The sequence below is a fragment of the Myodes glareolus genome, chromosome 9 (assembly GCF_982192425.1).
Source record: "Myodes glareolus chromosome 9, mMyoGla1.1, whole genome shotgun sequence".
NCBI lineage: Eukaryota > Metazoa > Chordata > Mammalia > Rodentia > Cricetidae > Myodes > Myodes glareolus.
The window spans coordinates 18,796,095-18,817,103 of NC_142034.1; the positions used below are offsets into that span (position 1 = coordinate 18,796,095).

The following is a 21,009-nucleotide window of genomic DNA, read 5'->3' on the forward strand; positions in this document are numbered from 1 at the left end:
CATGTGCATGGGGCTGAGGGTGGGGGCACCCAGAAGGATGGGTTGATTACTTTCTGGCTCTTAAATCCTGTTCCACTTTCTGGAGACAGGGGCACTGTTTTAGCTTCAAGGACATGCCAGAGTCATGGCTATCCTTGGAAGGCTCTAGAATCCCTCACCCTGCAGAAGTTTCCACTGAGGTGGAGGGTCACCCAGGGTGAATTTGGATGTTCTCTTTGCCAAAGACAAGGGGCTGAGTGGGCTGGTCTCTAAGGCATCAACCTAGGGTTGGAGTTGAGAGGCAAGCTGAAGCCTTGTTGGGCGGCAGGCAGTTTACCCTCTCCCTCCCCCGTCTCAACATTCTCATCCATTTCTGCTTTCATCTGTTAGGTTTTTATTTTTGTTTATTTGGTTTTTTGAGACAGGGCCTCTCTTGTCCCTGGACATCCTGAAACTTGCCATGTAAACCAGGCTGGTCTTGAATTTATAGAAATCTGCCTCTTTGGGCCTCGTGAGTGTCGGGGTCAAAGGTATCACAATGCCTGGCTCTCCTCTCCTTCTGGACGAGGTTTCCCATTGCAGAACAGCAGTGATGTGGGTCAGCCAAGGCCTAGTCAGACTGTCCACCCAGGGCTTGGCTAACAGGAAAGCCTGGGCGGAGGGGAGGCCACCCTGTGCGATCCTAAGACCATCTTCTCTGCTAGCTCCCATTCTCCTGCCGTCCTGAACCTTTTATAGGGTGGTAGTTCCACAGTGACTTCTGGGATAGCAGCAACTGGTCTGGGGCAAGGGGAAGGGCTACGTGAGTACTTGTGTGCCACCTGGCATCAAGAGCACCAGTTAGCTTCCAAGGTGAGGGAGGTGGGACAAAACAGCTGTCTTGGGGACCAAGCAAAGGGAAGGCACAGCCATTGCAGAGTTCCCAACTATGGGCATAGTTAATTTGGTAGAGTGCTTGCCTAGCACACGTGATCAACACCAAATAAAACCAGGCAGGGTGGTACGTGCTAGTCCGAGGACTGGGAGGCTAGAAACTCGAGGATGAGAAGTTCAAGACCATTCTTGGCTACAATGTTGGAGGCTTTGTCTTGGAAGAAAAAGAAACAGAATCCCAGGAAGTAGGGTGTCACGTTCAAGTTTAGACTAAAGCATATCATGGTGGCATCCATGCAAGCAGCATCCCTGAAGACAAGGTCTCTGCGGACTGGGAGAAGCAGACTATAGACACCGACTACACTCTCTCCAACCCTAAACTGTTTGCTCATGGCTGTTTCTCTGAACAGAGACTTTTCTCCCCACCCACCATTTCCTGTGTTCTTTCTTTTATAGAGACAGGATCTCACTGTATAGCCCAAGCTGGTCTCTAATTTGTAATCCTTCTGTCTCAGCCTCTGGAGCACAGGGATTATGGGCATACTACCACCATTCCAACAAAATGTATTTTGATGCCTGGTGGTGTGTGCCTTTCATCCCAGGACATGGGAGGCAGAAGCAGGTATATCTCTAAGTTCAAGGCCAGCCTGGTCTAACAGAGCAAGTTTCAGAACAGGCAGGGCCATCACACAGAGAAACCCTGTCTCAAAAAACCAAAAAAAAAAAAAAATGTGTTTTGCTTTTCATTTTTGTGTGCCTTGCCTCTTTTCAGAAAGAATTCAGCACAGCTGGCAGCCAACATCCCATCTGAAGAAAAAAATATTTATGGAGCATCAGTAGCCACTACACAGAGAGCAAGCATGGAGAATTCTAGATGCACTAGGCATGGGGTCTGCCTGCGAGGAGTTGAGAATACAGAAAGTTTCTGGGTAAATAGCAGAATGCAGCCTGAAGAGCTGGACCTGGCAAAGAAGAGGGCAAACGGGCCCCTCGAGGTCAGCATAGATGGAAGCATCCGGCATCCAGTGTGGCTCTGGCTTTCCTGATGGCCGGGACATAAAGGAAACACGCTTTGGAAGAAAGGAGAAAGCATTCTAGTTTCTCAGCGGCAAAGAATGCCAAAGGTTTAGCTGCGAAAGTCAAGTGAAAAAACCCACAGCTCTGAGACACCCACTCAGGGCAAGGACGTGGGCTTGAATTCTGAGGCTGGGGAGGTAAGATGGCTTATCCAAGACCCGAGTTCAGTCTTCCAAACCCGTGAAAAAAAGTTGGGTGTGGTGGTGTGCCTGTAATCCCGCTGGGGTGGGGGTGGGGCAGAAACTGGGGAGGCAGAAGCAGGAAGATCCCTGGGCTCACTAGTCAGCCCACCTAGCCTAGTAAGTGAGACGGAGGTCCCAGTGAGAGACTGTTTCAAACACCAGAGTGCCTGAGGAGCCACACAAGGTTGTACCCTGGCCTCACACTCCAGTGCACACATGAACATACCCCCACCCATTTCCATACATAGCTCCTCCCCCTCCCACACACAAAGACACAATTCCTTCTGGCCCCCTCAGGGTGAAGATTGGATGCCAAGGAAGGGGAGCCAGGAGGGTGGTGGCACAGGCAGTATGCAGGAACCTTGGTGATCATTGCCTGTCTTACAGTTAAGAAAACAGAGGACCAATGATTGACCAAGATTAGCCCTTCTGGGTCCAAGGGCAACGAAACACTTACATGCTACACTGTACCATCCCAGCTTGAGGGCAGTCTGACCACCTCCAGGGGCAGGCGCCTGTTTCCAGTAAGAGTTCCTCGGCTCCTCAGAGTGGGATTCACACACACTAAGTCATGGCTCGTAAGTTGAAAGTTCAGTGAGATCTGGCCTCAGAATGATCTTTTGGAGAGCAAAACATTACGTTAATAAACAGTTTCTCATCCACACTGGGGAGCCCTCTTGCAAGCCTAAGAGAGGCAGGAGAAAGGGCATGTGCTCCAACCCTCCTCCTGCCATGCGTGGCCTATATGACGTTCCTGCCCATCTTTAAGTGCGGGAGAATATCTTTTAGATCCCGTAGGTCTGCGTAGACCACCACACAGCATGCAGTACCCAAGGACACCTGCCCCTAGGCCCTACCAATTTCAGATGCATAGCAAGAGCTGGGTGAACCTGGAGGAAGAACACAAAACAGAAAAACTCTGCAATCCGGGCTGAGAAAGAACAACACAGCTCAAGAGTATGGACATGGTGAAGACACCCCAGCATCTAGAACAGTGGCAGCAGCTCAGGGAAAGGTCCCGTTGCCTTAGGAGACACCGACAGCCCTCAGGCCCTCTACAGTTCAGGGCTGCCAGCTGTGTGACCTGAGCCAGGCAGGACCCGTGATGAGCAGGGCAGAAATAAGCCCTGGCCAACCTGGAGACAGAGTCCTCAGCTTCCCCAGCTCAGAGGAAGAGGACGAAGCCAGCGAATAAGCACAGGGGCTCACAAATAAGCTCGTGTTTTTACTTGATGTTGGGTTTGAGGAGGGAGTTTGAGAGGCTTGTTGTATAGGTATAGGCCAAAACAAACAAAGGGGCTCTAGACTGGAAGTGGGGGGCCATGGGAGGCTTCAGAGGAGCAGAGTGACACCCTCAGAAAGCCACATTATAAAGTGTGGAGAGGCTGGAGGGAGGCGGCATGCTGGTTCACATGGTCACAAGAAGCTGGAGGGAGGCTGCATGCTGGTTCACATGGTCACAAGCCCCCATTTGCATTCCTAGCAGGCGCTGGAAGATTGGTTTTCTTTGCCGATCCAGCTGGCTCCGACAGATAAGTGGGACTCTGCGCCCAGGGGCAGGTTTGGCAGAAAGGCCCTCCCAGCAGACCTGGGCATGGGGTCCTGTTGCTCCCATCCCCCTTGCCAGCACAGGGACACACATTCTCCTCCAGCCTCTCCAGCAGCTTGTGGAATGGAGACAGGCTACTGTGGGCTTTTTTGGCGTTCCTTGGGGGTGTTTGGATTTCCTGATGCCCTCAGGCTTCAAAGGAGCCCTTCCAGGTGCCCACCTTGCCCTCACGTCCCTCACCTCCACCTAGACCTTCTACCCCAGTTCTCAGTGGGGATTAAGTCCGTGGGCTCTGAGTGAGCCTCCAGAGCTGAAACTGGGGCATGTCCGCTGTCACTCAGTCTTAAACCCAAGCAAGGGTTCTGCTCCCATAGATTCTACTCAGAGATTGGGGTTTCACTGCAGCTACTCTTGCACCTCCGCTGGGTAGGGGGTGGAGCCCTTGACCATCTTTCTAGCAGTGGTAGCTGCTGACTCTGGCAAGACTGATAATTCTGAGCTCTTAGTAGCTCTACAGCTGGGAAGCTGTGTTAATGCCCATTTGGCAGATGAGAAAACCGAGGTCTGGGAAGGTTGGCAACTCAGCCAGTACCTCGTGGCTGCTCGAGTGTAAAGTTTATAGTCTGTACCTTGCCCTGGAATCTGTTCCCAGTCTCCCACCAGGCACAGACGATTCAAATATCGGCTGACCCTGTGCACAGAGCATCACTCTGGAAGAACTACATCCAACAGCTCAGGTCCCCTGACCCCACTACCTGGAGACCATCTCTCAGTCTCACTCCTCTTGTCCCCAAGCACAGCACACTTCTGGGACCCCATCAGTCGTTTAGATATGTGAGTGTGCCTGACATTGCTGGAATTCACTCCACATACATTAATGAGGCCATTTTGAGAAGGCTTGCCTCAGGGGGAAAGCAGAGAGCTGTCTGCTGTCCCCATCCTGACCCCTGCCAACTCTTGCCAGCTGTACTAGCCAAAGGCAGACCGGTGCTACAGGCCTTAGCACCCCTACCCCTGCCTGTCCCAGACCTTCCTTGGCCCCTGGACCGGAAACAAAGTACCCGGGACTGAAGTAGAGACTGTGAGAGTCACCACACTGGCCAGCACGGGCAGACAAACGCTCGTCACCAGGCAGACAGGTGATCACTTTTCTGGGTTCCCAGAAAAGTTAGTTTAAGGGAGGGCTAGTGGGGTTCCTCCCTTCTACTACAAGGCTGATTCTACCAGGAAAATCTCTGGATCCCTGTGGCAGTAATCACGCTCCCAAGCAACACATCGTCTACCGCAAAGACTTAGGCGTCAGTCTCTGAACACCAGGCCTGGCCTCTTGCCCCCATGGGCCACCAGAACCCAAGCCCCAGAACAAGAAGCCAACTTGAAGGTCTTCACAGGCAACCATAGGACTGGACACTAAGGGGAAGTGGAGAGTTGATACATGGAGAAGATTCTAGAAGTCTTCAGCCCAGGTGGCTTAGCTAGTCTCCCACGGAAGCAGGGTGGGGACCCAGGGATCCTTCCCAGCATTCCACTCTCTCAGTCTGTCCTGGGGGAGTCTCCATGGGACTCTGTCCTTCTTTCCCACATTCCCCTTCTCTCAGGACAGGGGAGCCACTCTCTAAGAAGAACCCTGTTTGGAGCTAGAACATCACAGGTACCAGGCCCGGAGGGGATGAGGTGGAAGTCTCTGCCTTACTGTCCCCCACATACCTCCACCCCCCAAAGAATGTAATTAGGTAGCAGGCTTCTGCCAGGAGCCAAGCTTTCTGCCTTCTGTCTATAAACCACCCTCTGAGTCATCCCCCTACTCCAGAAGCAACTTCATCTCGTGGGGCTGCTCCAACAGCCAGTGCCCCGAGCCTACCCCTCCCTGCCAGGCCATGTGCTCTATGTCCTCACTGGAAATGACAGTGGCTTCACAGCTTGGGAGACTGTGGGGTGTCAGGAGGAATAGGGGAGACCTCAGCACCTCTGTCTACCTTACTCTTCTTCCCCTGGGCAGCAAAAAGCTAAACTTCCACTACTTTTGATGGAAGTTACAAGTCTGTGTGCTCTAATGCCAAGCATTAAAGGACAAGGAGAAATAAGGGCCATGTGGACCAACCTGGGAAGGTTTCTTGGAAGAGTCAAGTCTGGACTGGGGACCAGAGAGAGGGTCACACATGGAACTGTACTTCCTGTCTGTGGGCGGGATTCTAGGAGCTTGCATTCACTCCCTAATGTGCACAAGGTAGAGGCTACAACTCTGCTTATTTTTCATATGGGGAAACAGAGTCTGGGAGAGGTCGTTGTGCCTTGGTTACTCAGATAACGTGAAAAAGTACAGATATGTGAGCCAGCATCCTGGAGACAGGAAGGAAGTGCTGAGGGGAGGTTTGGAAGGGCATCAAGAAGGCTTGGCAGTAGTGGGACAGGGGCTTGGGATTTAGGGCAAGGATACCAAGCTACAGCAATAAAGGGGTGCACTAGGTCCCAAGTGTCTGCTGTGGAGTCCCCATTATATGCCTGGGACACCGAGAAGCTGAATGAACAGCTCTCAGCATAGTCGAGGGCATGACGCCCACAAGAAGCAGGGACCGAAGGAACAGAGAAGGACAGAGCTTCACTCCAGGACACACAACCTGGTGGTAAACTTAGAATTTGGACATGAGTCTCTCTACTCCCAGCCTGAACAATTTCCAGCACCCAATTTGTGAATATATATAAACAGAATAGATAGTCAGACAGTGGCAGTGGTGGCACAGGCCTTTAATCCCAGCACTCAGGAGGCAAGCAGATCTCTGAGTTCAAGGCCAGCCTGGTCTACAGATCGAGTTCCAGGACAGCCAGGGCTACACAGAGAAACTTTGTTTTGATCTCATCCCCCCACTAAAGAAAAAAAAATATGTAGGGACCTAGCCTTCTAGGTAGGCAGAGGTAGGAAAGGCCCTTCTCAGCAGCTTTGGTCGGAGGCTGCTGGATTTAGCTCTCATTCCCCAGCAGTCTGCATCCTCCAGCAGACTGAGTTTTGTAGTGACAGAACGGGAGAAGTTGGCTTGGACCAGTCTGTTCCTTAGGGATTCTTACCTGGGACACCACCTGCCCTGCTGTCTGCCTCTGGCCTCTTTAATCGGAGGGAGCAGGAGCCCAGATGTGAGAGAATGCAGGCCCTGGAGAGCTCTAGTTGAGTTTAGAGCCCGCAGCTGCTCAGCAGGGATCAGCTTTATAAAAGTCACCTCTTCTGCCTTCAGGATCCTTACAGGATAGACAGCCAGGATCCCCAGACCTCAGAATCTCCTGGATGGAGAAGCAGGTCACACCAGCTTTTACCTCCTGGTCCCAAAGCTGTCAATTAGACACTTGGAAATTTGGGGGGACTTTCCCCTGACAGCTGCATCTCCCCCCCCCCACATGCCTTTATTCCTATATATATATTCCAGGTTTTTCCCAAGGACACAGCTCCTGGTAAGAGTACATCTTTGGACCTATTTTCTGTTTTGTTTGTTTGTTTACTTAACAATCAATATATGATGCCGTCACAAGGATGCCAACAGATCTACCACCAACTGAGCTCCCTTCGGAGGAGCTGGAGGTCCCAGCCACAATAGGGGTGGGCTGGGCAGGAGGGCCGTGAACTCATTTCCAAGGGGCCTGCATTCATTTCCCCCAGACGAATCCCCCAAGGCAAGATCTTCTTTGGAAGGGCGACCACCCTGCTGAAGCTTGGCCATCCGATCTGGTATCTCCCATCTGTCTGTCTGTCTGTGGGATCAACAGCCTCCAGCCAGCTCAGCTCCTCACCAGCCCTAGCCCCAGCCAGCTGTAATACCAGCCTGTTACAAGTGTTAACACCTGGCCTGGGGCCTTCCTCCCCCGCAGTCTCCAGGTGCCTCCCTGGGCCCAGCCTACTGACCCCCACCGGGGTTTGACTGAACACGTTCCCATGCCTCTGAACGCCCGCCCGGCTGTTGGGTGGGTGTTGAGCAGGGGAGAGGCAGTAGGATGTGACACATGGAGAAACTGAGGCAGGGCTTAAGATAGGTGCTTGGGTGGGGGATGGGCTCTGGAGCCGTAGAATAAGAGCCCAGGTGTCATGACAGGCTTGACGGCCTCGGCAAAACATCTTCCCTTAAACTGCAAGTTTGGGTGTGCTGGTGACCCTGAGTAAAAGGTGAGAAAAGTGGCCCAGAATGGGGGAGGGGGGTCAACGGTCCTTAGTCACACAGTGAGATGAGCCACCCAGCCAACCAAGCCCCCTTTATCAGGCATCTCCTGTGGAACACAGATGACACAGGCAAGGCCCCGGGAAGATCGGTTTTTCAGGAGAAAGAGGATAGATTTCTCTACCAGCAGCTAACTAGTACTGACAGGGAGAGTTCTACAGATCAGGCTTGCTGCCACCTCTCCTGGCCTAGTGCAGCCACTGCCTGGCTCGAAGACTCTGGAGCACAGGGCTTCCTTCTAGAGTGAGAGGTCTCTCAGAGCCCCTTCCTCATCTGCACTTTGTCAGTCTTAGGGCATAAGCAAGGAAGAACAGAGATAGGTTACTGGGGATTGGGGGGGGGGGGGCGGTCTTCCTTGAGGTGCTGTGGACCGAAATCCCAGCTAAGCGATGTCTCCTGCAAATCCCTCCTGGGGAATGTGTGCACTGGGTGGGCCAAGGAGGGCAGGCAGCGATGGACTCAAATGCTAAAAGGACTGGAATCTGCCTGCCTGGGGGCAGAGGGGGAATCAAGAATTTGAGGCCTACCATTCTCCAATTCCAGTCCTAAGAAGGAGATTCATGCCCCACCCCAGCTCCAAGACCAAAAGGAAACTGCAAAAGAAGGAGGGTCAGTGGCCTTAGTCTTCAAGGGGGGGGGGCACGCTGGTGCCAAGGAAGGCCCTGCCCCCACTCCAGCTGGGAGCCCAGGTCAATTGTGTCTGCAACTACCTTCTAAGACATCCACTTCCTGCCTGCCCTTCCCTTCAGGGCCATGGATGTCCAAGCACCCTATCTCAGGTGTCCTTCACGCCCACAAGTCAGGTGTCAGCAAACACGACCACAGACACATAGCCACTGGCACAAAACTATGCTACTGGCACTAGGGGACAAGATCAGAAGCAGGCCTAGACACAGCCCTCCTCCAGGTATCGGTACAAGGCCCGCTCTCATACTTCCAACTACAAGCAGATCATGCAACAAACACCGATAGCATGCACAAAGGCATTTGCTGAACCTCCCCCTTATACCGTCAAGAAGGCATGCTCAAGTGTGCAGGGTCTTACACAGACACATGCACAAACAAATCACAGATCCAAACACACATATTGTCACATCCATTATCACAAGCAGAAGCCAGGCGGTCCCCTTTACACAAGCAAAGATACTTCCAGACTCACATCACAGAACCAACCACAGTTGGTTCTTACATCACAGAACCAACCACTTGCTGATACCTGTATGCAGTGGACCATGGATCTCCTAGGCACAGGCCACAAGATTTCACATGCACAGTTGCCTGGGTCTCAGGCATTACCAGCTCTTACCCAGAGAGACACACTGGTGCACAGACATACTTCTCAGGGTCATAGACCCAGAACACACTGCACCCTATACACAGAGGCAACTACAGAACCACAGGCACCGACATCTCTCTCTCTCTAAATCTCTCTCTCTCTCTCTCTCTCTCTCTCTCTCTCTCTCTCTCTCTCTGGCTCAGACAAAGCAGCCACCTGGTCCCCCCTCGACCCCCAAACAGGCCACGTGTGTAGCATTATGTTAGGGCCTGTCTCAGCCTTCTAGGTTTTCCTGATATCGCTTCCTGTTGGTTGGGGACCTTATTTAGACATTCCTGGACATCATCACACACACACACACACCCTACTGCTACCACCATCTAACCCCCTGGTACTGCCCCAGGAAGTGCTTTCTTCCAGTTCAGGACTAGGAAGCCCACTCTCCTCGTTCATCCATGTCATCTCGAGTGCTCCAAGCATCTCTTCCTTTGCTCCCAGAGAAGGTAGAGCATTGCCTCGGATGAGGGATAGAAAAAGAGTCAAGAGGCACCTGGCAGAACCCCACCCTGGAATCCCTGGCTGCCCTCAGCTTGCACAGGCTCTGTATACACCACATGGAAGGCCTCAGACCAGCCCAAGTCCACAGGGAGAAAAGCCGGTCTATCCTTGGGGTATCTGCCTCAGGGGAACTTCTGGGCCCTCTAAATAGACCCTTGGCCAGGCTATGGCTTAGCCCCCAGATAGCCCTAGAGCAACTGGGAGATTTGGGGTGTGGCCCGGCATCTTGTAGGCTCTGAGCCTCATGTTGTAGGCTTGCAGGTAGCAGGAAGGAGGGGGCATTCAGGCAGCACTTCACCCTGGCGGCGCTCTGACTTGCACCCCAGGGGCCAGTCTCCATCTTACTCACAGGTCCCAAATTCCTCGTCCTCACCTCCCACCCCCAGGCCGCCTGCCGCTGTCCAGGAGGGGAGGTTTCTTTTATTAAAGTTTTCCGGAATGCAGGGGGCTGGAGACTGGGAGACCTGGGGTATAATTTAGAAAACTGGTTTTAGAGCCTTCCCCTATAGGACCTGCAGAGGGGGAGCAGCAGTGGAGCTTGGAGAACAGGGGCGTCCTTGGAGCCGGGGGCTCCCCAAAGGCTGTTTATCTTCCAGTCAGTCCTCTCACACACCCGGTGAGCCCTGAAGTACTCCGCCTGCTTTCCCAGCCTTATTTACTATAAAATGCCTTTTGTATCCGTATTTCTCAGGGACAGAATTCCCCTTTCCCTCTTCCTTTCTCCTCCCTTCTCCGTCTCCCAAAAGCAACGAATTTGATATGGAGAACTGGGTTTTCGCTCAAAGAACAACACAAGCCTCTCCCTCCAAAACAAGTACATTTTCAAAGAGCCCCCAACCCTCTTTTCTCCGGGCTGGACAAGCAAAGAACGAATACACCCGGATCAGCAATGGCATCTAGGACCAGCAAATTCTACATTCACTTCGGAGGCTCAAAATTAATCTAGAGCAGAGTGGGGAAAATCTGGTGAAATGCCCCCCAAGTCCCCTTTTAGGATCCCCAAAGCCCTTAGGGTCTGAAATATGAAGGCAAACGCGAGTATTGTGGGAGCAATCTTTTGAGCGAGACACGGAAGAGGTAGGGTGGTGAAGAAGGACAGGATAATTTTGCCCATGTATAGACCCTAAAATGGAGAAGAGGAGTGGCCGGGCCCCAGGGACAGCACAGAAATCCAAATGTAAGCGAACGAAGGGTCTCCGCCCCCCCCCCAAATTAGCGTGGGAGAGGGTGAAGACTGAGAATGAGAGACCTTCAGGGGTAGGGAGAGCCCTCCCGCCTCTGCGGCGGGTAGCAGGGAAAATGGTGATTATCGGAGAAGCCAGGAGTTGGATTCGGTAGGCAACACCAGCAGAAAATCCAGGAGGGGTGGACGGCTGGGGGGCTGGAGGGAAGCAAGGAGAAAGGAGCCCTAGGCCTGCCGCTGCCCAGACCCGGCCAGCGCCCCCCACCGTTCCCGGGCGCGGCCGAGAGATCGGGGCCGCAAGCAGACCCGAGGCAAGTCTTACCACCAAATTGGGTAGCCGGCGAGGACCCTGGTGCCACTGAGCAGGAGGCCGAGTAGCAGCCCGAGCAGGTGGGGCTCCATTAGAAGCAGCGCCGAGGAGGAAGTTTGCCGGCGATCATGAAGAGGGGGAGCGACGCCCCCAATAGTTGGAACAAAGTCCACTTGAGGTTGGAAATGACTTTCGGGCTTGTCAGAAGCGCACCTCCACCCGCAGCCGCCCCCCTCCGGAGCCCAGCGCGGAGCAGCCGGGTTTGAGGATGTCAGCGAGCAGCCAATCAGCGCCCGCGGCCTAAGGTAAGAGATGAGTCTGTAGTTCAGCCTGTCAATCACGCGCCCCTCCCTCCCGGCCCACAACTCCGGCTCTGGGAAGGGCATCTCCCGGCAAACTTGGGCAAAGCCTGCGCCCCGGGCGCACGGAGGCCTCGGGAGGACCCGGCACGATGGATTCTCTGCCGGCCCGAGACGCTCCCTCCCCAGACCACGCGAGTCAGGTTTAGGGAGCTGGGGCTTTGACCCGGCGTTCACGTGGTGAAGGGGTCGGTTTGGGCATTGATGGGTGGCTCGCTTTTCTGTCGGTGGAACTGTGATCCCTTGGGACTTGGCCCCTTAAGAAATCAGGAATAGAAAGCAAAAGATTGTTTACAGATCGCGCAACTGGGATCAGGGGCTCGGGAAATACAACCCCTCCCTGCCTCCCGCCTTCCAGAGCCGGCGAGCTGGCGGCCCCGCCAGCCGGTCACAGGTCTCTTCCAGGGTGTCCAAGGGGCGCACGGAAGAGTCCGCGGAGGCTCGAAGGTCTGCCAGCCGGCGGCGCCGGGGGACAGAGCTAGTGTCATTTGAGTCTTTTGTCAAGAGTCAGATTGGTATCGCGACCTCCTGCAGCCTTTGCATTTCCTGCAACTGACACCAGCCGCCGTTAGCATTTCCTGCGGGAGGACTCGGTCACTTTCTCCTGCGGGCTTGCAGGCTGGACCTCAGCAGCACCTTCAGTCTCCTTTGGATCTTGGGGTACAACCATTTGGGACCAATGAAAGATGGCAACCCTGGCTGATAGTGGTTGGGGGCTTCCAGCAGCACCCTCCCTCTCCTATGCCCAGGTCTTTTGACCTGCATCTCTGGCCCTTCTGCGTACGAGAAACTAGAACCTGGTGTTTGGTGTTCAAGCGTTGTCCCGTGCAGACACCAGATTCATCCCATGACCTACTCTAGTCCATATGCAGGGGGAAGCGACCAGGCCTCGAAGGGGACTCCTTTCCTATTTTCCAGAGTTTGGGAGCTAGGTCTAAGTCACTAGTGGTGCCTAGATTATGCTTAGGTTATTAGGACTCACCTAGGTATCTGCCCTTAGCCTCCCTTCCGGGCTACAGGAGACATTTGGCCCTTGAAATTCTCCTGACTTGGGGTCAAGAAAGCAAGTCCGAGGAGCCTTAGTGGAACCTGATCTCCGAACTCTGTAGAGAGCCAGAGAAGAAGCCCACCCAAACGTGCCTGGCCAGGAACGGCTGGCTCTCCGCTGATAGGGGTGGACAGGGTTGGGGGAAGTCCCACAGGGAAGCAGACATTCCTAGCCTTTGATCCGGGCGGCTGGTGCCCACAGCTCGGATCCACTGCCCCTGCTGGTCGGCTCTCGGCACACTGCTGCTTCTGGTGTTGGGAGAGTGAGGAACTGGCCCCTGGGGGCACCAAGGGTCGGGAGAGCCGCCTGGGCTTGTCACTGCTTCTGCACGTTCCTAGCCCGAACCCCGGCTGGAGGGGGTAGAGGGAGAGATGAAAGAGGGGAGGAAGGGGAGGTAGAGAGAGACAAGTGGATAGAGACACTGAGACAGAAAACAGGGGTGGGGATGGGGTGGGACAAACTTGAGCTCCCAGAGGAAGAAGGGGGAGAAAGGGGAAGACAAGAAGTGAAGAAGGTTAAGGAGCCTCATGGTACCCCCCCCCACACCTGCTGAACACTCACGGGGCTGGTAGATGGTACTGTGATAAGCACCCCCAGAAATGCCCCCAGGGTCTGGGCATTCCCAAAAGATGCCCCCTAGGTTCTGAAGTCCCGTTTCTGGTTCACCTGGGAGGGCAGTAGGAGGGGGCTGGCCAGTATCCGGGAATGTAGAGCCCCAGGGCTGAAGTTTTAGTCAAGAGAGAGCTTCCACCGGCTCTTAGCTGCTAGGTACTGGCTGCTGGTGCAGTACTTTAGCTGAGTACTGGATTGCAGCTCTTCTCATGGGAGGAGATTCCCACGGTTTGCTGAACATCGATGCGGGTTAGATCTCAAATTCTGCACCGCAGCTTGGGGTTCGACAGCCCAACACTAGTGTTTCTGATCGCTGGGACGTTGACTTCCCTTGCCTTCAACACGCCACTGTGGTGTGGAGGCAGGGGCTAAACTAAACGACTTCTTCGGGTCATTTAGAGCCTGAAGATTCCACAGGTGCCAACCCTAGACGGTGGTGGCAAAGATCCTTGGTGGTTTTGGGTGAGATGCTGATTGTCTGAGAGATGCGTGGGAAGCTGTCCTGGTGTGGCTAAAACTGGTCGTTCGGGCTGTGTGTATGCAGGTGCCTCTTACACGCATCCTAGAGCCCGAGGCAGCCCCAGGTGCTGTTCAGCGGGTAGGAAACAAACACAGGGAAAAGTGCAAGTAAAGGAGGAGCGGACCAGCGGCGGGGAGTGGCCGCGCGCTTGTTGCCGCGGCAGAGAGCAGAGGCCTGCGTGGGGATTTCCCCCCACTTGAAAGTTCCCCAGAGGAGGGGATTCCGGAGTCCTTTCGTCTCTCTTGCCAGGTGTCCTTCCTTCAACACAAGCTTAATTTTCTTCCTCCTGCCTGCGGGTGGCAACGCAGGAATGGACCCTGCCCAGGCAGTGAGGGAGCCCCCTTGCCACGAGTATCTCACTGGAGCCTCTTCTCTCTGAAAGGCACCCCAACCTCAGGGTCGGTGCACGTGGCGGTAAAAGGTTAATCTTACTCCAAAATCAGCTAGTGAGAGTGGGCACGAGGCTCGGTCCTGGATAGTAAGGGTGGTCTCCTGGCTGAGGGGTGGGCGGGGAAGGGGAACCGACCTGCAGTAATAGATGTGGCACGTGGGAAGCCTGCGTGCTGTGTGTGACTGACAGGGACTTCAGACCTGGGATGGAGACCCCCACCCCCACCTCTGTAGCTGCCCGGAGGTTCCTTTTGAAGTGCTCTCCCTCCAGGAGCCCTCGGTCAGTCGCTGTGTATTCTGCGCGGCTCCACCGGACCCCTGCCGAGGCACCTCGAAGACAAAGAATTCGGCAGCCAGGCAGGCCCCCGCCCGCCCTCACGAGGCTGCCAGTCTGTCGCGAGGAGGGAGGAGGAAATCTCCTACCCAGGCACTGACTGCCATTCATTTTTTGCTGGGACTGTTTTCCGGGGCTCTGCGGGATGGGGGGAGGGGCTCAAACCAGCCCAGCCCAATGTGGGGATGGAGGAGAGGGAAAACCACGGCGGGCAAGCGGGGAGGCATTCAAGTGCGAAGGTCAGTGGACCTGAAGCAGAGAGTCAATACCAAAGGGAACGGAAGACTCCAAGACCTGGAGAAAGGGGTCTCCTAATAGCACTAGGAGCCTCCCGCACGATTTCAGGCGAGTTTCCTGGAGGCCGCTGGGTTATTGGACAGCAGAGAGTGGCCTAGGAAATAGGAGGTTCATGGCGTGGTCGGTAGATGCAGAAATTAATTGGGCACGATTCCATTCATGCAAGTCCCATCCTCGGAAGAGGAGAGAGAGAAGTCTCCGTGTGCGGGAAGCCTGTGACCTGCAGAGTAACAGATTAGGGTACCTGAACACCATGCCCCCCAATGCGGGTGTCTGTCCCAGAGCTCAGAGCCTCCTCTGTGTTGCCTCGCGTGCCCCCCACGAAGGGGGTGCTTATAGGAAGGCTAAAGACAGGCCGCCTTCCGTCCTAAGCAGCCTGGATATTTGGGAAGCCTGGCTAATGAGGCTTCTTCATGAGAGAATATGCAATCCTCGTTCTTACCTGGGGATCGGGTGCGCCTGGTTCCCCTCTCCTTCTCACTGTGAGTCACCTGGGAGGACTTGCAGGTCCTAGAGACAGTTGGCAGACTGGCTATTGTGGCACAGGTTGGCATCCCTGGGAATGGACCCCGTGATGCCGCGGTGCCTTCCGCCCAGAACATCTGTTCTTTCTTGGTCTAGGTCTACCAGACCTCAAGATGCCAGGTGTCCCCTTATCCCAGGGACCCATCCAACAGCAGCCCCAGGGCCCTGGGGGCAATTTGGAAAGCGATGCTGAGCCTGAGTCTTTTGCAGGAACTGTGAAATGAAGGACAGCCTCACTAGTGGAAGCAGATGCCCCAGGAGGGTTCCCTGGGTCGGGATGTGGGATGGAACTTTAATGTCTCCCAGGGGGCTGATAAGATTAAATGTTAATGCAACAGGCCACCTGACCTAGATGGTAAAGAAACCCTGGCTTTCTTTATCTCTGTGACAAGGAAAGTTCCTCTCCCTCTATCCTGACCTAGTATCTGTGAGGAGCCCAGAGTCCTCTTTTGTAGGACTTATTCAACACCCCCGCCCCAGCATCTCTTTGGAGTCTCCCCACCCCTGATAGAGGCCAACCCCTCCCTACCCAATGGCTCTGATTCTCTGAGCCAGTGCTGTGTTTGAAAGAAAATGGCCCCCAAAAGGAACAGCAAGATTAGGAGGTGTAGCCTTGTTGGAGTAGGTGTAGCCTTGTTGGAGTAGGTGTGGTCTTATTGGAGAAAGTCAGTCACTGTGGAGGTGGGCTTGAGGTCTCATATATGCTCAAGATACTGCCCAGTGTCTCAGTTCACTTCCTGTCGCCTGAGAGATAGAGGATACTCAGCTTCTTTTCCAGCACCACATCTGCCTGCACACCACCATGTCACACCACGATAACAGAATAAACCTCTGAAAATGTAAGCCACCCTAATTAAAATTTTTTTTCTTTCCTAAGAATTGTAGTGGTCATGGTGTCTCTTCACAGCAATAGAAACCCCAAATAAGACAGCTAACAACTTTCTTTTTCCATGAAGCCCCTAACACTGACATGAAGTTAAACATGGTGCATACCAAGCGTATCTGTTATGTGTTGGCCTTCACTGCTCTGAGAGCAGGGGACCTCAGACACCAAGAATAGGATGGGCTCGTGGTGGCCCTGTATAAACATTGGTGACAGGCCTGGAGAGGGCACTGAGGTCTCAGATGGGAGGGCTGGGTTCCTTGTGGTCTTTCCAGGCGCTTAATGCCCCCTAGAGATCTGTCCGCCCCAACTACTATGCTGGGTTTGGGGCCCTGTTTTTCTCAAAGGAAACATCCGCCTTGTCTGATGGTTTGAGATGAAGGCTTGTCAACCTGGCTGGAAATCACTGTCCCCTGGAGGCCTCTGAGGCTTGGAGGACCGTGCAGACACATTGTACCATCTCTCTCTCCTCTCTCCCCTCTCTTTTCCTTCCAACTATGTTTCCTGTCTTTCACCCAGAACCCTGAACCTCAGGTCTGCAGGCCTCCACTGGCCAAGGCTCTGGGCAGGAGCCAAGGTCCATTCCTGGCTTCATGGTGAACCTGTCCGGGGAGGGAGATGTACACAGTCACTCCTCTGTGACTGACAGGGTAAGTCCGCTGTGGTTTCTCTTGTCTGGGATATAACAGCCCTTTTTTCCTGGCTCACTTGTTTTGCAGGCAGGTGCAGTCCGAGGTGGCTGGGAGCCGTCTTTGGTCTCTGCAGTCTCTAGCCTCACTGAGCATTGCTACTCTACCTGGGCTCTGGGCACAGGAATGCAATCAGCAAACTGCTGTGTGCTGCTACAGAGTTCCCCATTGTGCTGTGTACAGGTGTTCTGTGAAGGGGTTTTTTGTGTGGCTCATTCATGGCTTCACTGTAGGTGACCAGCCGCCCAGAAGCGGTCTTGAGTCCCAACAAGGTTTTGAGTATATGAGACTTCCCATCTGCTGGTGGGAGTCATGCCCCAGAGGATCAATTAAGTGTTGATAAACAGCAAAATTAAGAGCTGTAAAGATTCTTGAAAGAAGATTTTGGTAAGGGCACTATAGGGAAATGGGATAGAATAAACCTACTATTTATTATCCCAGGAGATAGCAAAGACCATTTCCCAGCAGGCCCTGGTTTGCACCCTCTAGAACTCTGTCTACCAATCATCTCTCCACAGACCAGCATGGCCAGCAGCCAGTACTGGAACCTGAGTCTGGCCCAGAATTGAGCTCTGGGCCCTGAAAGCCTGAACACAAGTAAAAGGTTCAGTGGGTCCTGGTGGCCTCACCAGCAGAGATCCTGAAGCAGATGTTTGTGTGAGTTCTTGGTTGTTTGACATTGCTCACATCCCAGCAGACTCTGCCCAGGTGGGATTTCTCTTGTCTGCCTAGGACGACCCTACCTGAGTGGTTGCCTTAGGGGCCAATGGCATCTCCTTACTGCGTCACCCTGGGCTGTCTTCTGTGTTCTCTGAACCCAGTTCCTCACTTGCAATGGTGATGCCTGCGGTGTATAAAATGGTATCTGGCTGGAGCTGAGTGATGAAGAAGCATCCTTTGCCTTCCTTTTTTTAAATTACAATTTTTAAATTTTATTTTTATGTGTGTGAGTGCTTTGTCTGCATGTATGCGTGTGTACCATCTACAAGCTTGATGCCTATAGAGGTCAGGATCCTTGGAACTGGAGTTCCTGATGGCTGTAGGCCATCAGTACGTACATACGTAAATCAGTATACACAAACACAATTGCACATATTTAAAGGATTTATTTAGGCTGCAGAAGCCCAAATTCATTCTCCCTCCCTTGACTCAGAGATAAATCTTGACTAGTCAGAGTTAATTTGCAAGGGTTTGGGTTACACTGACCCAAAGAAGACATGATGGGAAGCCAACTGGAGGATTTGGGGTTTCTAGAAAGCATTTTGGGGGGCTTTTAAAAAGAGGCAGAATGGGAGGTTTCTGGCTTTGGGGCACTATTATCCAGTTTTCCTGCTATGAGAACAACTGACTGAGAGCAGAGTAGAGAGGCTATAGAACAAGGAGGAAGGAAGACACTGAGCCTCTCAAGCCATTGCTGAGAAAATAACCATGCGCAGAATCCTGCCTTGGATTCTTGTGATACAGAATGATGTATTTTCCTAGTCCCGTCTGAGGTTGTGCTTTGCAGCTAAGGGTAGCGCTGAGTCCCTCTATAGTGGTATCTGGAATCACCGCGATCATGAACATTATCCCTGCCTCAGAGTATCAGATAGATTCGGGGGCAACAATCCAGCCTCATGAGCGAGTGGGGTGACAGCATGGGTCAGTACCGAGGCCCCTGTGGTGACAGCATGGGTCAGTACCGAGGCCCCTGTGACCCAGATATTCCTAGTTGGGCAAGAAGCTTGACTGTTTCTCACCTGCTCTGAGAAGCCAGCCAAGGTTCAGAACTGCCCCCTTTGGTCTATGAGAGGCTTTCTTCAGGAGAGGGATGAGGAAGGAGAAGAGGATGGGTCAGGTTCAGATACCTACCTCAGACACTGTTCTAGAAGTAGACAAGAGCTGGGCAGATGGGGTGGGAAGTAGAAGGATGCAACTAGTTTTCTGCTGATGGGCTGTGTGATCTCAGGCTCTAGACTGAAATGGTCCAATGAAGTCAGTGCATCTGGTCACGGTACCAGGATGTTTTACTGCTCCGTTGTTACTAATGGCCACTATCCTTGATGCCCTAGCCTCTCAGGGCAGACCAGGACACAAGATAGGAGCTAGTTGTGGGTTCCTGGTAGTGGCTGCCTCAGCCTTCCATGGACACTTGTCCGGGGCAAGGGTTGTACTCACAGGGCAGTGCCCATTGGCCCTCTTGGCAGACTCCAAGCACTCACGGGAGACACTGGAGTCCTGGAAGAGAGGGGCAGAGAGAACGCCGAGGTGCAGCGCGCACGCGTGCTTGCCTGCACACAGTAGTGGCTGCCCCCTCTGAGTGTGCTGAAGGTTGCCAACTGGAGTTTAAACCTCATTCCATCACACAAAGCCGCCACTCTGGGGGCTTGACCCCTCGGATCCTCGCCCCTGGGGCTAGCTGATCTACCCTGAGGGAACTGGCCCCAGAAGGGCCTGGTTACTGGCTGCCAAGTGGCTGGGAGGGAAGTTTTAATGATACACAACACAAGACACAGGGGGGAAAGGGAAAGGGAGGGTGGTGGAGAAGAGAAGGGAGGTGGGGGGGGGGGGAGAAAGAAAGACCTCCTGCCAGGCCTGTTGCCAGGAGACGGCCAGGCAGCCAGAATCAGCGCTGCTCTTTTCACAGTGGCCTTTAAGCACCGAGAGAAAGCCCGGGCCATAAAGGAGGACATGTGTTGCTGGGTATGTAAAGCTAGCCTCTGCAGTTAGGGGAACCCCGGCCCCCCCACCTGCTGCCCCAAGAGCCTCTTGTGCCCCCAGCCCTCCCCCTCCTGGAGGTTACAGATGAACGGGGCTAGCCTGCAGAGGAACTGAAAAAGGCTCAGAAAGCGGTGGCCCTGGCTACTTGCAAGGTCCCAGCCACTTCTGAGGTGACAGCACACTAGCCAGGGCCCAGGAAAGCCAGCAGCGTAGATGCATTGAGACCAGGAGCTCGTGATATGGTTTCTCCATGGGCATGCATTCCTGTCGGTTCTGGGTGAAACACGGGTTTGGGGGTGTCTGAACTCCAGGAAGCCTTAACAGAGAACTCAGAAGGGGGAGAGTCTTGAACTGACATGCTGGATCCCACGGAGAAAAGAAGTCAGTGGTACTATGTCTTAGTACTTAAAGGCTGTACCCGCAGCTACCAGTGGTCAGGTCTGTGGCCAGATGGGGTCCGCCCCACAGCCAGGAGGGTTAACAGTTGAAGACTGTTGGCAAAATTAGTTCTCAAGTATCCCAGACCCTTGCCTGTCCATGGGGAGATACATAAGCTGGGACAGATGCCATGGCTCAGAGGCCTCAGGGAGCCATCAGCAAGCCTGAAGCTGCACATGGAAGCTAGACTGAAGCACTTCCAGGTTCGCTGACGGAGAGTACAAGTCCCCGGGGCCAAGGCCACTGAGCCCAGTTCTAGTTCTGGGCACAATATCAATGCCCTGAGATTCGGTGCTGGTGTTGGGAGGAAACAAACCGTCCACTCCGTTCCCCAGCTGCACCACTGACTTCTCTTTGACCACTGGGGGCACTGCTGGAGGCTGCATGAGATGACACCCCTGCACACACCACCCGCCTCCCCGCAACTCTGTGTCTCTAGCGTTCCTAGGCATTGCTCCACGGGGAAAGCAAGAGCCAGGAATAGTGCGGTAGAGAAAGAGCTGAATAAAATCAGATATCACGCTCTCAGGTAAAGGCTGTAGCAAAGAACCACACACCCAGCCCCCATTCTGGGTCTTAAGTGGGGCCAGGGCCAGGGCTTCATTTCTTGAGATATAAGTCTTTTCCTCTGGGGAGCCTCCCTGACTTCAGCAGCTTTCAAATCTTCAGCAGTTCAGTGATTAACTAACACAGAGTGGCTATGACAGTCACCAAGGTTTGTCCTCCAAAGTTCAGGGCTGGGAATCAGGTGAGTGGGGCAGTGGTGACATCCACGAGGGTCTCTCTTAATTCAGGGTGGAGAGATCCAGTTGGGTTGATAGGAAGGGAGGATGGCGCAGGATGCCAATTTCCTCCTCCACTCTGCTGAAACTGTGACCTTGAACTACCTTTTCTGATCTATAGCCCTTCCCTGAAGTGATGTTGTAAGACGGTGAAGTGACAACAAGGTCCCATCTCTAAGGCCACCATATCCCTGCTGAGAAGTGGGCCCTAACAGACCTAGGGCTGGGGTCTGGGTGGATGGCAAG

The 21,009-nt window shown here is 53.7% G+C and overlaps 1 protein-coding gene across 3 annotated transcripts in view; it reads right to left on the reverse strand.

Moving 5' to 3' along the window:
• Window positions 1–11,447, reverse strand: part of Wnt3 (Wnt family member 3) — a 43,482-nt gene extending 32,035 nt beyond the window's left edge. The window contains exon 1 of one of the 3 annotated variants that reach the window (XM_087909890.1): window positions 11,199–11,447. In XM_087909890.1, coding sequence (XP_087766016.1) covers window positions 11,199–11,278 — 80 coding nt within the window. In that variant the 5' untranslated portion in view covers window positions 11,279–11,447. The remainder of the gene's footprint in view (window positions 1–11,198) is intronic. The other 2 variants (XM_087909891.1, XM_087909892.1) reach the window with 2 other exon arrangements.
• Between the last annotated feature and the right edge of the window lie 9,562 nt (window positions 11,448–21,009).